Source organism: Corythoichthys intestinalis, chromosome 21 (assembly GCF_030265065.1).
Source record: "Corythoichthys intestinalis isolate RoL2023-P3 chromosome 21, ASM3026506v1, whole genome shotgun sequence".
Taxonomy (NCBI): Eukaryota; Metazoa; Chordata; class Actinopteri; order Syngnathiformes; family Syngnathidae; genus Corythoichthys; species Corythoichthys intestinalis.
In genome coordinates, this window is record NC_080415.1 from 18,121,202 (window position 1) to 18,138,687 (window position 17,486).

General features: G+C 38.3%; 1 protein-coding gene across 4 annotated transcripts in view; it reads right to left on the reverse strand.

Moving 5' to 3' along the window:
* Window positions 1-14,498, reverse strand: part of kat7b (K(lysine) acetyltransferase 7b) — a 63,776-nt gene extending 49,278 nt beyond the window's left edge. For 2 of the 4 annotated variants that reach the window (XM_057826789.1, XM_057826790.1), the window contains exons 1-12: window positions 14,294-14,498; window positions 13,363-13,513; window positions 13,035-13,283; window positions 12,853-12,935; window positions 10,856-10,939; window positions 10,668-10,766; window positions 10,461-10,571; window positions 9,962-10,153; window positions 9,798-9,887; window positions 9,543-9,683; window positions 9,357-9,450; window positions 9,134-9,280 (exon numbers count right to left, since the gene is read on the reverse strand). In XM_057826789.1, coding sequence (XP_057682772.1) covers window positions 9,134-9,280; window positions 9,357-9,450; window positions 9,543-9,683; window positions 9,798-9,887; window positions 9,962-10,153; window positions 10,461-10,571; window positions 10,668-10,766; window positions 10,856-10,939; window positions 12,853-12,935; window positions 13,035-13,283; window positions 13,363-13,513; window positions 14,294-14,311 — 1,459 coding nt within the window. In that variant the 5' untranslated portion in view covers window positions 14,312-14,498. Of the gene's footprint in view, window positions 1-596; window positions 4,321-7,246; window positions 8,553-8,931; window positions 9,039-9,133; window positions 9,281-9,356; window positions 9,451-9,542; window positions 9,684-9,797; window positions 9,888-9,961; window positions 10,154-10,460; window positions 10,572-10,667; window positions 10,767-10,855; window positions 10,940-12,852; window positions 12,936-13,034; window positions 13,284-13,362; window positions 13,514-14,293 lie in introns of those variants that run through there. The other 2 variants (XM_057826787.1, XM_057826788.1) reach the window with 2 other exon arrangements.
* Between the last annotated feature and the right edge of the window lie 2,988 nt (window positions 14,499-17,486).

Consider the following 17,486-nt stretch of genomic DNA (forward strand, 5'->3'; position numbering starts at 1 on the left):
TGAGCCTCATTTTGACTTGTTGAAAGGACATTACATCGAAGTTGGATCAGCCTGTAGTGTGCTTTTCCACTTTAATTCTGAGTATAACTTTGTTATCACATTCAAATATGGAAAGAACTAAGTATTTAATAAAATATATTTCATTCACTCAGCTCTACAACGTGTTACGTTAGAGTTCCCTTTATTTTTTTTAGCAGTGTTTATAAATGTCTTTAGTAATCCAGATGGATTTAATGACAAAGTCTATTCTATAGTAGACGCCAAATTATTCAATGAGCATTTAGAATGAGGACTGTCAGTGAATGTGTGATACAACACTGCCACCTACTGGATAATACGTTCATTGTTTTTAGTTCACGCAGCTAAAAAAAACTTCTAAATAGCATTTATATACAGTATATATATATATATATATATATATATATATATATATATATATATATATATATATTTTTTTTTTCCAGCGTGCGTAAAACTAAAACTGCTTGTAATTAAATTTGCATGATAGTTGATTGTACAGAATATCACGAGTCAAAATGTGTACCTCAGTTATGCGAAAATCTGTTGACCAAATCACAGACCTTGCCAAAAAGGGTTGGTCCACTAAGTATTATTTGTGTTTTGCTTGGGGATCAAATCAAATACCGTATCTATTGTACTTGTTAAAATGCTCAATATTTACCAAATTGTCGTAATCACTACAATTTGTAGTTTGTCGCTTGGAAATGAAAGCTTCAGTTTCCTTCACAGGTTTTATATTGAGTTGAGGTCTGAAGATGAGCCACTCTTTCATCGACCTTCTTGAGCTCGTTTGTTTTGCCATACTCATGCATGCTGGAAGAATACTTTGTTTTAATCAAGTTTTAATCAAATATATCACCAAAGGGGTATTCCTTTGGCCACATTAATGTATAGCACGATAATAACAGCATTTCATATTTATTACAGTAGCCTACTAGTAAAATTACATTCTCAGTGGTAGCTACTACCAAACATCACCTCCTGCTGGCATTTGCCTGTACATCCTCTAAGCGGAACTTTCCAACTTCCAAGACTTACGACTACCCAAATTCTTTTATTAGTAGGAAAAGACGGCTATACTCCCAATAGTGTGGCGCAGAGGAAACGGAATGGGAAAGCACTTAGTCATAGCACTGACAGATAAAGTTTGTTTTATATTACTTCAAACCACAGACAAATTAAAGAGTTGATACGCTGACAATTTCCCTTGCCTCAGGGATGACAATCAGTTGTGCAGTAGGAAGCATTTGGAACAATATCCAACATTATTTCAGTGCATAAAGTCATAAACTAGATTATATTATAAAGACTCCACAGGAGACATTGACCACAAGTAATAAATCACAGATGAAGCAGATTTTCATTAAAAAAAAAAAAATCCAATTAAAGCCATTTGTCTGTATCAAAAACCCAGGACTATTGTGTTTATGTTCTGTTCAAGATCTTGAAACACATACATGTTTTTCATACAATGTTGCAAAATAAAACCAGTCAATTAAATATGAATTGCATAATTAGATTTTGCAGCGCCTACGATTACTCACTAAGGCTGCTTCAAAAATGTATGGTCTATAGTTATACATTTCTTTGATAGGCTATAAGGAGAAAGTGCTTGGGCTGTAACAAACTATTTTAAGACCCGAACGATTTGTCAACTCATTCTTTGATAATAAGATAAATTGAATTTTTAAATTACCAACCCTTTGCTCAAAATCAAAAACAAACTGACAGTGCAGAAACTGCACAAACATAAATTATGATTGAGTAAATGGACTTTTTTGTTGTCTAAGGTAAATGCAGATCATGACAAATGTTTTACTTTAATTCCATACAAATATCAATATGCTTCCATGCGGGAATACAGAAATGTGATATTTTCAGTTGAGAAGCTGTAAGCTTGAGTATAAGTACCGAACCTACCGTACGCTGGCATGTACACATAGACGCCAGGTGGTTCTTAGGTATTGGCCCTTGCCCTCTTATCCGAGCAAGTGCCCTCATCAAGGTTATTAAGTCATGATCATTATTATGTTAATAACGCGTGTGCCCTCCAAGCGCTGCAGCCATAATCACTGTTAGAGCGCCCTCTGTCCTCCAAACGCGGAAACACACGCCCTCCAATGTGCCCAAATGCCCATCATTTAAAACGTGAATGCACAGCGCGAACACGGCAAATTACTTTTAGCAGATGCTGCAAAGTACAATAGCTTCCATCCACGCGATCTCCTCGACCCCACCTGCAGCCCCTATGCAGAGGTAACACATAATGTGTATGTGTGTGCCCCTCTAAACATCAGTTCCTCAACTATGTGTGTTGCTCAATATTTAGTAATGTGTTTGTATTTTTAGTACTAGTACTGCCACTTTGGGAAAATGTTGCTTAAAAAAACTACTAAGAAACAATAAACGCACTCAAAATTTAAATATTTGAAACTCACCCGGAGGAAGTGAAGCTAAGTTCGTGTAGAAGAAAGCAAATAAGCTCAAAGAAAACTGTAGGCTCCCTCGTTTAAGTATGGGCACAAGGATACATAGTTATGACAATAAAGCCGATATAAAGCAGGCTATAGGCATCATCTATTTGCTAAATGCCAAACATAAAATTAGCTGTATAGTGCCTGTGTGTTTAGGGCTTTAAAATGTCTAAAATTCTCATAAAATCTCACAAAAGGTCTTGAATATGATTTTGAAAGGTCTTAAAAATCTATTGACATAACTTTTATTTAGAACTTGCATAAACTTCAGTCTCGCTTTTAAATATTTTGATTTCCAAGGCAGTTATGATATCACTACAAAATGCAACTACCTGTGCTGCGTGGTCATTTTCTTTCAAGTCTTCTGTACTTTTTGCCAGTATCGATGTGAAATAAGTCTTTAAAAAAAAGTCTTTAAAATTCTTAAATTTGGCTTGTTCAAACTTGCAGAGAACCTGCCTGTTGTAATGTCACCAAGCATGCGTGTTTTTTTAACACTACTTGCAGCAGCAATCATGCCTCGAAAGGAAAGAATAAGAAAATTAGAGGTGCACGATAACTATCGGTCCGATAATAGGAATTATGACGTCATCCCAATAAATCCAATAACATTATATATTATCGCGCCTATTAATATCAATTTTGGCACAGTGTAAGTGGATTGGGATGTGTGCGTTTGTTTCCACTTCTGTTTTGCAAGTATGCAAAGTTTTATTACTGTTCTAGAGGCCTTATTTTTCCATCTCTGAGTGATGAACCTTACTATAGCAATTAGCAAATGTTTGCATTTTACAGTGTTATGTTAACAAGTTATTGAGAGGCCTGTTGGGTTTATGTTTTAGTTCTGTGCTTATCGTTCAGGGGAACACATCGTCAATGATATTGACTAATTGATTGTGATTGACTTAAATTTATTTGAAAAAAATTAATATGGGCACTTTATTTGACGTCAAAACTGTTCTTGTCTTTGTTTTGTTCATTATGATAATGTTCATGTCATCATGAAAATTCCGGTTAGGTCAAAGGAAAATCTATGCTGAATCCACCTCTAGTATTTTCTGACCTACAGGTGTTCAAAAACTCAGGCGAATATACTAGTACATTGAAAAATTATATACAGTATATATTATCGATTATCGTATCGCTATCTGCCTTAAGGAGCAGGAAGTTATCTATATCAGTATCGGTTTCAAAAAATGGAAATCGTGCACCCCTAAAGAAAATAAAGTGTTTTGTTAATCCTTGCTAGGTTGGAATAGGTTGCCAACTTGCTATATATTTAAAGATGTAAATAAATATGTAATTGCCAAATACATCTGCAATGTTTTTTTTAATTCACATTGTTCTAACGAGGCAACCGGGCAGGCAGTTACATACTCTGCAAAAGGTGCGCTTTTCTTCCCTCTGAGGACGCCACTGCTACCGCACATAGCAAAGACAAATTCTAAAATGACGTTCTCAACTACGTCACATGGAAATCAAGTGTTCTCTAATCATTGGAACTCTTTGTGACTGAAGTATTTCATATGCAAATACTGTAGTGACCCTCTGATTTCTTTTGATTCACCACCCCACATTAAATTGTCCAACATTGCTTGCGCATGATAGTCCATCTGGCGGTAATTGCCTTTCGGGCTTAAATCCATTAGTTTTTCATGTTTCTCAAAGCACCTGCGCGCTGATCAAAACATGATGTTTGGATGCGTGATCTTGTCTAGTGGGCGGGATCTTGCAGAAAGGGGTGTGGACAGAGGTATAAAAGCTCCTGATGAGGCCGGCGAGGAAGTTCAAAGCGCACCTCGTTTTGAACCAGAGCTGTTGCATTCTGCAGCCAGAAAGAAGAATGGATAATTATAAAGTGCCGTTTGTTTTTGTGCTTTTTTGCACCTTGGTACCAACCTATCATGGAACATCTCCTTTGAAGGAACAGCAGTTACTGCATGAATTGCAGGTGGGTTTCAAGCTCGTGTTAGACAAAGAGTACTATATGTTGAGCTTTATCTAACATTTTGCTGGGGTAGGATCAAGATCAATCACTGTGGTGGACTCTGCTTCGGCCAATCGCAGCAATCGTGAAAAGACCCAAAGCCAATCGGTTCTATGGACTCATGGGGAAACGTTCAGGTGATTTGCTACATGTCATTCATCCCTTGAAAACCATATTAAAAGTAAAATGGAAGCTTTCTAAGACATTTTTAAAACCTTAAAATTAGAAGACCAAAAAATGTCGCAAAAATTTCTGATGATAAAAAAAATTATTTTTTTTCACTGTAAACACATACCTGCTGCCATAAACCACTGGTGTTTTTCTCCACTCATGTGTGACTCCGCGGCTTTGACCCCCATTGTTCGTAACGAAAGTCTTTTTGCAAGACTTTGCACTGGGTAATGTTATTTTCACTATGTGCCAACCTCCTCTTAAATAAACCATCTTCCACCCATTTTTGACTAAATTTACACTTCTCCATCTCTACATATTTCTGCTCATCTCTACACGAATAACCAGGAAATGGCGTCATGGCGACAACTCAAGTTCCTGATGTACAGAGGTTGTGGACAACATATATTAACCCCAAACTCTCGTATTTAGTGCACAACCATTGGTAAAACAAATACACATAATTATGGCGGACTACAGTTATATGCCTGGAATTAAACACATCGTCTGGAAATTTAATATCTACTGCAATTTTCCATTAAATTTAAGACAAATTTAGAATCTAGATAGTCAAGGTCTTAAATTAAGATTTTAACAGGGCCTCTGCAGGGGTAACCAAGCAAATTTAAGACTTAAGACTTTTTAAAGACCATAATAAATACAATTTGAGACCTATTTCACAATAATACCGAGAAAAAGTATAAAAGACTTGAAAAAGGAGGCCCGGAATTACTTGCAAAGTATATGAATTTACTTCTCTTTATTCCTCCAATTCCTTTGTTGTGAATCAAGACTTATAAACTCTACAGCCAATGGCTGTTGCCCACTTACTCATGGATGCAAGTATTGTAATTCGTTTCAGTTTCAAGTTTTCTCCCCTGCTATGCTAACTAAGCTGTCAACACACAACTGCACGGGCACACATTGCAAATTTATAACGTTCCAGTTATTTTTCTTAAATCTAGTCAAATCATTTTCTCCATCTTGTTTTTAGCGTTAAAGACTAGTTTACATATTTCCACTACTGGCATCACCCGCACCCTGTTGAAGTGGTCCTCATCCGACCTTTCTGAGCGCAACCAATATATCCAACTCACGTCATTTAAATCTACACCCTCCCCAATTACCTCTGGTGTGCCTCAGGGCTCTGTCCTCGGGGCCCTACTCTTCATCATATACAGTGGGGAGAACAAGTATTTGATACACTGCCAATGGGTTTTCCCATTGGCAGTGTATCAAATACTTGTTCTCCCCACAGTATCTACTTCCCCGTGGCAATATTTTTCATAAATCCAACATCAACTTTCACTGCTATGCCAACGACACCCAACTCTACCTCACTTCCAAACACTCCTCTCTCCCGCCCTCATCCCTGATTAACTATCACAGAAATAAAAATCTGGTTCACAAACAATTTCCTGAAACTCAACAGCAATAAAACCAAGGTGCTCCTTGTTGGCTCCAAGTCTACCATCTCAAAAAACCATAACCTATCCCTTTCCATTGACAACTCCACTGTTTCAACCTCCCCCCAAGTCAAGAGCCCAGAAGTAATCCTGGACAACACACTTTCGTTTCAATCGCACATCAATAACATTACCCAGATTGGCCACTTTCACCTATGCACTATTTATCGCCTCCGCCCTTCCCTCACCCCACATTCTGCTGCAATTCTGGTTCACAGTCTTGTCACTTCCCGCCTGGACTACTACAAGTCTCTCCTCTTCGGCCTCCCTCAAAAAACCCTCCATAAACTCCAACTGGTCCAGAATTCAGCTGCCCGCATCATCCGTAGCACCTCCATCCACCACATCACTCCAGTCCTCCAACAGCTTTATTGGCTCCCGGTCCACTTTCGCCTCCACTTTCGAATTCAGTTCAAAATCCTCCTCCTCACATTCAAGGCCATCCATAACCTCGCCCCTCCATACAATTGTCTGTCCCCCCCGCTCGCCTCAGCACGGCTTTGGAATTCACTCCCACCCGAACTCAGGAACACAGATTCCCTCCCAGTTTTTCAATCCAAACTCAAAACTCACCTGTTCAGACTTGCCTATCCATAATAATCACTCATTTCTGGTCTGTTTTTTTGTTTGTTTGTTTTTAACTTATTAAAATAGATATAAGGGCAGTAATATTTTAAAACTGCCTTAAACGTTCTATACTTTAATTTTCTCACTTTTAACGTTCAAATGTTTTGAATGATTGTATACGGCGACCTTGAGTGCCAGAAAGGCGCCTTCAAATAAAATGTATTATTATAATTATTATTATATTAATGCGTCAGATTAATCCACTTACTTTATTACCATTTGTTCTTAAGCCCATACATCTAAAAGTTTTTTTTTTTTTTTTACCTAAATCAAGAAAAAAATGCTTTCAAATGTTTTGAACAATATCAATTGTTGAATTAAGAAAATTTCTGACATTTCAAAGCTTTTTTTAAGATTGAATATAGTAATTTATTGTTTAAAATAAGTTAACTTATTTTCAGCTAGCTATTTTTCTTCAAGAAATCGGAGTAAAATTTACTCGAAGCACTGGCAAATAATTTCACTTATTTCAAATAGATTGACACTGAAAACAAGGGAATTTAATTAGTTTAAAGGTAGTGATTTTGCAGTGCTGAGCTGGTGGTGATCGCTAAATTCTGACTGGGCAGCACGGGTAGTTTCGCTTTGTAGTTACGTTACAGTGTCCCCAAAAAGCGGAACATTTAAAACAGAGATTGGAGTTTACTCATGTTCTAAACAAAATTCTATACATTTTAAGACCTTTCACGATAATATTTAAGACCTTTTATGAGATTTTAGGAGAATTTTAGACATTTCAGGGCTTTAAATTCAAATGATTGGATTTAAGACTTTGTAAGACCCCACGGGAATCCTATTGTAGATGCATGGCAGTGTAGAAATCCTTTACTAGTTTAGGAAAATAACAGTTGTGATTGACCAATCAGTGACTGATGAATCAAGTTTCTTTCACAAACAAAAGATAATGAGCTAATTGAGAAAGATCCCAAAGAGCAAAAATAACAAAACAACACTAGCATATAGACTTCTTAAAAACATTCAGACCAGTTTACACATTCTCAGATTCTTTCTGGACATATGAATACTTTAATAAATCAAGGCAAAATATTGTGTCGTCTCTTACAGAATCTGCAACGCGAAGAGCCTCGTCTCCAGCGACCATACTGATACGTTTAAGAGAATCCACACAAGCAGGGTATGAATGTAACAGTACAAAAACCTGAGGTCGTTTTATTTGATTTCATGTGCATTCTTTTACAGTGGTAGTTTCAGAATTTAGATTTTCAGAATATCAAAAATTATATTCTTTCAATATTTGGCAGGTTTACCAAAGGAATGCTTACAAATCCTGTATCGATGTGAGAAGCAAGAAAAAAATGACCTATACAATGATCAACAAAACAAATACGATGACACAGTGCTTAAGTCATTGTTTTGCACTTTTGTTTCAAATCCTAATGATTCTTTTCACATCTGAAATGTAAAAAAAAATGTCCAGCTAATATAGATATGTATTGATTTATATGAGCAACACATTCATGTAATCGACTGTCATTTGACATTCAATGTTTATCTTGAGATTATTCACCCTTTGATTTGACAAACATGGCGTTTTATAAACAGGAGGAGTCAAATTTCTATAAAAAAAAAAAAGTCAACAAAAAACAACAAAGATTCTCTGATCTATACTGACAGAAGGTCGAGGCTACTTGCGGCTGGTGAGGCTGAAGGTGAGTTTATTGAGTAGCCTGAGGATCTGAAAGCTTATGTCCCCTTGGGAGGGGTCCATTTCAGTGAGCTGGGGTCAATGGTTTTGTTACCATTGCCTCTCTTGACTTCCTTTGCTTTCCACTCATCAATCAAGTCCTGAATGGAGGAAAAGGAAACTAAGCAGTGAGCTCAAGATGCACAACTATGGAAGGACATGTTATTTTAAATTAGCAGAGCAGGGGCTGAAATGATTATCTAATTGGCTGCCATTGACAGCACCAGACGTCCAATCCATTTTGACAGGAAAATGGATAATGTTAATTAAATTACATGCTTAGGCAAAACTTGCAAGCACACGTTAAAAACCACAGCTACATATTAGTTGCCCAAAATGTCAAGAAATCTACATAAAACATGCATTAGCGTGAACACACTCACTGGGTGAATAATCATGACACACATTAGCATCAACACAATGACAGGGGGGCTTGATTGCATGCAAAGGAATGAAAACAGCCACAGGGGAAGTTCTTACCTGACGCTTCAATACCAAGTGCTTCCCCTTCCAGTATTTGAGCATCTGAAGTGACTGTAGCGTGCTCACGATATCCACGGGATTGACGGCAGTTTCCTGACTAATCTCTGTGCATCAAAACAGCACCAACTTGTTCAAATCTTAAATATGTTTTGTTTTCCCTCTAACTATACAAGCTTGTGTTTTGGATTTTCTAATGTACCTTTGATAGAGATCTCCTTTCCCTGGAAGTTGTGCATGTATCGGAGTAACACTTCCTTCCAGTAGCTGCGGTAGCTGATAAGGCCGAGGTCCGACAAAGGCCTCTCTGGCGAACCTACCTTCTCCTCCACTTTAGACAGCAAGTAGCCTTTAAAAAAAGACAAGTTAATAAAGTCAGTCTGGAAACTTTTTGATTTTTAGATGATCATTAATAGTATACATACTGAAGTCAATAAGCATCTTGCCAAAACCCTGTCTCATGTATTGAGGCATGGTCAGAATGCAGGAAACATTGTAGTTGAGGAATGAATTCTTCTCCTTTAAAAAAAAAAAAAAAAAATTATGATTCTTTTTTTTTTTTTTTTATTATTATTCTCGCAATTCAGAGTGGTGCTCAATTCTGTATTTACCTTGGAAAAGTATCCCACTAAATGGCAGCCTGTGTTGTCGGCCTCAGTCATGACATAAAAGAGAAAAGGCTCCACGTCGTAATAGAGTGTTTTGTGGTCAAGGAAGAGTTTGGCAAGTAAACACAAATTCTGGCAGTAGATCTACGGAGAAATAAAACCATCAAATCATTCTTAGTCCTTTCTTTATTGTTTGCTTGCTTATATGATGGTTATCAGCAAGATGTTGTGTATGCATGAAAATCCGCATCAACCCACCTTATTTTTCTTGCCGTCAACTTCAAAAACAGATATAGAACCTTTTCTATACACTTCGTCACCTGGAGGATGTTTCCACACACATTTTGCCTGAACAAAAGCAGAATTTAAATTGTTAATAGAATCAGTTTTCGTATTTTTGGAATAATGTTTAGGATTCTCACCATGTGTCGCCTAAGGATGGTCTGGCTTTTCATATACTTTAGGCAGAATTCACACACGTAAAGGCGACCTAAGCGAGCGTACTCCTCGGGATAGGGCGAGTGATACCAAGTGTCCAGCTCGTAGCGGCCAAACAAGATGGTTTTAATCATGTTGCTGCCTTCGGTGATCTGACCCTGAATGCGAAGCTTCTCCTGTAGGACAGAACCAAGACAATGGTAAATGGTGTTATACTTATATAGCGCTTTTCCACCTTTCAAGGCGCTCAAAGCGCTTTACACAATATTGCCATCTACCTACTGGTGACGCAGCACCAGGAGCAATGTGGGGTTCAGTATCTTGCTCAAGGATACTTAGGCAAGTTCAAGAAGGAAACAATGAAATACCAACAGAAACAGGTGCTTGAGGACATGCAATTTTACTTCTTGTTTTTAATGTCTATCCTATTTAATTTGATTGACTGTGTTCATCGCTATTATCATCCAAGCAATAGATTATTACCAGGTCTTCAGAGGCACGGGCCTGAGCTTTCCTGAAAAGCTCCAAGTCATAATCACTAGTGATGTTCTCCAGCAGAGGCTCCCTGGTGTTGCCATGTGTTTGTCGATGTTCCTGTGGACCCAACAAAGAATAGAAAACAAAGATGAAACCACAAAACAAGTGAAAAGCAATTCAACAGCTAGCTATTAAGGAGATCCACTGTGGTACCATGTGTTTTTCTTTCTGCTCCTTCTGCAAGCCTGAGTTTCTCCCCTTTCTCATTTCAGCTACTTGCTCTTTGTATCTGCTCTGCTTTGACGTAGGAGTCTAAATAAAACACAAAAGGACACATCAATACTATTACATTATTTGACAGTTTAGAGAGTCAACTTCATTTGCTCTGATTGCAAACAGACTTGATGACGTGTTGCATGGCGAGAATTGCTCTCCTCTTGTCCCTTCATTTCCTCGTCTTGCTTCTCACGGCTGACAGCTTTTACCTGATACCGAAGCCAAACACACGTTGAAAAGGTAAAATATAATGCATATACTCTTCTCTTTACACAATTATGAGAGACTAAGATGTCTATTATGATAACCAATTGATTCCCTGAAAGATCAAATTTAGTAATCGCACAAGCAACATATTAAGAGTAAATTAAAAAAATATATACATTTTTTTTTTTAAAAAATTATTTTTTTATTTAAAATATATTTTTAAAAAGATGTTTTTAATCACAGAAAGCAATATGTGAGTATTCATTGCGAGAAGTGCCATATACATAAAATAGACTAACACAAGAATTACTATAAACTTAAAATTGTTACCTGTGTTTTGCATTTATAATAAGGGTGTAACGGTACATGTATTTGTATTGAACCGTTTCGGTTCGGGGTCCTCGGTTCGGTGCGGGGCCGCACCGAACGAGTTTCTGACGAAATGTAAAATGCTGTCAAATTTAGCGCGGTAATGTGCTGTAATTATTTTTTTTAAATTAATCACGTTAAAATATTCAACGCATTTAACGCAAGCGCGGAATGCCCGCTCATGCTTCCCATAATCCCACTGTTACGTCCCACGGACGGCTGCTAAGGGCGTAACATAAAACGAGACACGCACACAAGTTGCAAGTGGACACAAATTTATTGACACAAGTCGAACTCGCAATGAACAAAATATACAAAATGCGGAAGAAGCTGGCTTCAGCGTAAGCCCAGGCCAAAACAACAAACAAAATGAAACTACGCTTGAACCCCACCCGCTAAGTAAACCCTGATCGTAAAAAAGAAAAAACAATACAGCCACTGGCACCAACCTGGCTTCTACACAAAACAAAACGGGTTGAACGAAAACGGCAGTTTACCTCTACTGCTGCGGTGATCTTATTTACAGTGGTGAACACAAACGATCCAATAACGAATGAACACAAAAGACCTCACCGAAAAAGCGGGAGTGTAACAAAATAGCGATCAAATGCACAGGTGAATGAATAGCGAGCAAACAGCGAGCGAGGAGGGACGCGGCACGTATGCTGTCAAATGCGTAGTTGCGAACTCGGAGTGTTGACTGTAAAATGACGAGCGGTCAGATGACTTTTGTTAACGCTGCCTTTATTTGGTTAACAAGACTCAGGCACACACGCGGGTATGCATGCTCAAACAACGGCCAAATAGTATTACCCAGAGCCGTATTACCGTGTATCGGATTAGCTGCCGTCAAGCAAGTGTCGTTATTGCCGCAAATGTAAACAAAGCGCTGCATAATGGATACATGTCAGACAGCGGCTAGTTCGGGTGGCCCGTCAGCGGCGGTGACGTCGTCAGCCCGTCCGGCGTCAATCAGAGTACGCCACGTTGGGAGGGGAGGCAGCCAGCTGGCAGACGCGGCGATCAGATGACTGACAGTCTCAAAAAAGATAACAATTAAACGGCCAGGGCCGTCGCACCACATACAGTAGAAGTGCAGTGAGCAGCGTGGGTAACGGTTATATGTTAACATGGAAGATGGTTGGCCCTCTGGGTGGGGAACTCAAATTAAAAAAGAATATAGATGGAACAACTCTTCACTTCAGTGTTGCAACTGTTCAACTTTGCACATCAGATATTTATTTTAAAGAAAAAGTCTTAGCCAAAGTTATTTTTTATTTTGTTTTTCATAATATCTACATTTCAGAATATTGTATTTTCTATTATTGAGCAGAATTCTAGCTTTGTATGGACTAATGTTCCTATTGTTGAAAGCACAAAAGTGTGTAATAAACAACTAGCACATTTATATTTTGCATTTTGTTTTCTTACTGTACCGAAAATGAACCGAACCGTGACCTCAAAACCGAGGTACGTACCGAACCGAGATTTTGGTGTACCGTTACACCCCTAATTTATAATAATTGAAAAAAAAAAAAGTTCTCACCTTGCATTCATCTGCAGAAAGATTGTGATACAGAGGGCACCCTGACACAGCAAAGTGGCGTTCGTGTTTTCCCGTGAGATGACCTGTTTCAAAGAAACGTTATTGAAAGAAACAATATTTGGTTATGATGAGATGTTCCTTATTCTTTTCAGCAGCTAAAGCTAAATGTAAGCCAATTTTACCAAGTGAATTGCAACCAGGTGTCGGGCATTTCATGTTAAAGTTGTACGTCTCGTGGCACCGACGACGTTTGGGTCGATGGGAGAGGTCCTTATCAGAGTCTCTATTGACCTGATCTTTGACCTGGCTCTCATCATGCGAGGCATTCGGGCTGGAGATGTCCAGCTCAGATTCAGATGATGGCGCATTTCCTGTAGGGGTAAGTGGTGGGGATTCGTCTTGGTCTGCTGCCTGCTTCAAGTCAGCCGTATCTGTAGCAAAGAATCCCAAATACAATGGTTATTTTAAGAAATGAGATCGAATATTGAATTATATTGCAAGTTCACAAACCGTGAGAACTCTGGCTCAGGCGAGTGGAGGCTCTGGTGAGACGCTGTCTCTTGGTCCTGTTTCCATCACTTTCTGAACTGTTGGTTTGCTCTCTTTCAGCAGAGGAGTCCGAATCTTCAGTTGCATCGGAACCACTCCCTGCCATATGTCTCTATTGTGTTGTATAAAAAAGGAAAATAAGCCATTGTTGTATATAGCGGGACCTAAAATTACAACAAAACTAAAGACTGCTTAATTAGTTCATCTACTGTATTTGCATTCGGTAATCATCCCACAGGACAAACAATTACGTATTAGTCTAGCATGCAATTTCTCTCTTACAAAACCTGGGTGGTCAATCTTGTGCGATCGGCCAGTTGGCTAGCAGTTAACCGCCAATGAAATTTGAACAACGGAACACCCAATGTTTGTTTACTTAATATAACACTATTTTTAATTAAGTTAGGTGCATGCTTGTGTGTCATACAATCCCGGTGGTGTCACTGAAGCTTGGTAGTACCCGGTTTTGTTTTCAGCACGCACCAAGCTTCATTAGTAAATCTACACATTTAAGACTTCACAGTTGGTTTCGTTGTAAGCAGCAAATTATGTAAAAATTAAGACTCATCTAACAATTGCAATGGGGCATTTGGGGGATTCGGCGTGTATATCGTTCGAAGAACACACGCATTGTTTAACATTTGACAGACAAAGATATTATTATACGTGTTAGCTTCTAGCTAACAACACACTAGAGCTACAAAAGTGGGCCGTTTCTTAATTTACATTGCAGTTTTAGTTTCAAAATACCCTCAAAAATCGTTAACGTGTAAAAGCTCCACTTATGTAACAAAACAGGAAACGTACACATTTACATTGTTCCTAACCTAACTAAAGAAGCTAACCTCATTGCCAATGTCACTAGCACTAAAGCTAGCTTTGCTTTTCTTACCTGACGCCTGCGAGGCATGTTCAGCTTGACGTGGATTTCCTTAGGTGCGCGTTCAAAACAAAAGGCAGTATTTCGTTCGATTGCAAGATGTCAAAAGGAAAGTATAATCGTCCTAGTATTAGCTAAATGTAAGCAGTGTAGTGTGGATCTGGCGCCATGTCGACCAAAAGACTGACGGTTCATCACTCGGCCAGCAGGAGGCACCATTGTCAGAGTCGGTACACGTCTGCTTTTTTCTCTCTTTGTTGGTGGTTGACAAGTCGGTTAAATTGTGCACCGCCACTGTCTGGATGGGAGTGACGACACAACGTCATTTTTCATTGTACAAGAAATCTCGCAGCGAGACATTGTTAATTTTGAGGGCCTGAAAACACTAAAAACTCACCAAATTGTTGCACGCATGTCAGACCAAGCATGTTGCTTTAGTTTATTATCATCATCATTATTATTATTATTAGTTTTAAAATTCCAAATTACTAAACTCTCAAAACACACTGAGCCTAATTTGTTTTGGATTATTATTATGAATGAGTAAAAAAATGGGAAAAAAAAGTTTTTTTTAAAAAAAAAAAAAAAGAAAGAAACAAAGAAACAAAGTAAATATTTGAAGAAATTTCAGAAGTAAACGAACAAAAAAATCTAACCCGTGGTGGCATACTGTGATAGGAGTGCCATCAAACGCGTAGGTTTGTATAGGGACGGTAGGGAGGGACATAACACTACTTACTTTTGAGGACGCTCAAATTGTCCCTACCTACTTTTAAGCAACTTTATTTGCATAATATAATGAATTCAGTTACAAAGGTAATTTAGATTGCCTTCCCATATGTTGTAAGGACAGAATTGACCCTACCATTATTAAGTGAATTATTTTCATTGTTCAGACTTACATTTCTTCCTTTCCACTTGCCGAATGTTCCCATCCATTTTCCCCCCTGAATCCCACGTTTGGTTGTCTGATGACTTGACTCCTCCAAACCACACGCACACACACACACAGCCCCGACAGTTTCATTTCGGCAATATGCCGCCCCCTTCGAAGAGGAGGGATGTTAGACGTTTTTTATGGCCAGCAGCAGCCACTTTAAGCAATGTAAAAAGACGTCAACGCTGTGGAGGTGGGGGAAACACCACTAATTCTGCTATTGAAAGCTTGACCTGCATCAGAGTTAGCATAACATTAAATTGTGTGAACTTGCCAACCTGAAAAACTACTGTGGTCAGGCCATCCTCCACAAGGAACAAAGAGGTCAAGCTAGCTATCCCTCATTTGGATCATTGTTTGCATTATGTGCATTACGGTAATGCAACACGGTGGCTTCAGAGAGTTCAGAGAGTTATTTTTTGATGACTGATGACATGACTCCTCCAAACCACACAGACACATACGCACACACACACAGCCCCGACAGTTTCATATCGGCAACATACCGCCCCCTTCGAAGAGGAGGGATGTTAGAAGTTTTTCACAGCCAGCAGCAGCCACTTTCAGCAATGTAAAAAGACGTCAAGGCTATGGAGGCGGGGGAAACACCACTAATTTTGCTATTGAAAGCTTGACCTGCATCAGAATTAGCTTAACATTAAACTGTGTGAACTTGCTAACCTGAAAAACTACTGTAGTCAGGCCATCCTCCACAAGGAACAAAGAGATCAAGCTAGCTGTCCCTCATTTGGATCATTGTTTGCATTATGTGCATTACGGTAATGCAACACGATAGCTTCAGAGTGTTCAGAGAGAAAATATTTTTAAAAAAACAACAACAAAAAACAGGGAGTTCTCCAAGAATGGGTGACATGACATGATCATGAACTGACATGAAAAAAAAAACTGTAATGAAATCACAATCAGAATTTTATGAGAGAACTTTTGTTCGAGTCTTGGGGTAGTCTAATATGCCTTAGATGTAGATAGGTCCTTGGATATCTAGACGTGTTCCAGTGTTCCCCAGAAGTGGACCCATTCGTGGATAGCTCCCAGTTTTTTTAATAAAGGGACTTGCACTTCAAAAATTTTCTTTAGTAATTTTTGAGAACAAAAGTTTGAATCGAACGTTGTATCACTTACACCTATACACATGATAGTTAGTATAAGTCAATACCGATTCATTTTGCATTGATCATTCAGCCTTGCAATTAATTAGGTTCATATTCACGAGAAATGTAGCCCTGAGCCCCGTTCAATAATGTGTTTAATTTTATTAATTTCCCGTCCCCAGCAAAAAGTGTGCTATGCAGTTTATGCTATTATATCGTCACTACCAATGTTGAGACCAAACCTACACCCTTGAGTAACGTAGAGGTGACTTTATTTTATTTTTTAAATTGGAGATATTGAAAAGGTGTTGCTTAATAATATTTATCCATTTCATACCTGACAAAAAATGGTGGAAAAAACAATGTGACAGATGTTATGTTTCTGTATGTCATTCGAAGCAAATTCCTGATTTGGGATTGGCGTAGAACAAAAGTGTCACTCCAGCCTTAATGTTTTGTCATGAGCTCACCTCATTAAGCTTAACGACTTGTTTTGTTTGTAAGTAAATGCAAACTTTCGCATCCCCAAGGCACCTCTTAATGAACCTCGGAGGTGTCGGGATAGCGTAAACAGCTGAGATGCTGTTTTGTAACACTTTCGCCATTCTCCCAAGGTACCAATTTGAACTTCACTCAAAAAATAACCCCAGCTTTTGCGAGCTATAGAAGAAAAAAAAAAAACGTGTTTAGGATCATAAGCCACTGCATAGCAACAATGTGTCATACAAGGGGATTGTAAGGAATGACTTAGAATATTGTTTCATAGCAGCTCAAAATTTAGTTTCAAAATCCTACAGTACTGAATTTGAGTACCTTTTTTCCTCTTGCTCCATTTCTAACAAGAAATAAACTCAAAGATAACCATTTGTGCCTCTGAGTAAATTATTCTATGTATTTGTAATCACGTGGAAACTCAGAATTTAATAGAGAACACCTTGGATATACAGTACATCTGTTCTGCTCAACCACTATTTTTTTCTCGTAAGGAATAAACTCAATAGACAATTTTTGTTTCCTAAGAAACTATATTGTATATCTAGCATTGCTCAACATTTAATATCGATCGCCTTTTGGGCTTTATTTTAAACATGTAATTTACAATATTCAATCATTCCTCTTTCACGATGTAGAACGACAACTGTTTTCCCAGTAAACA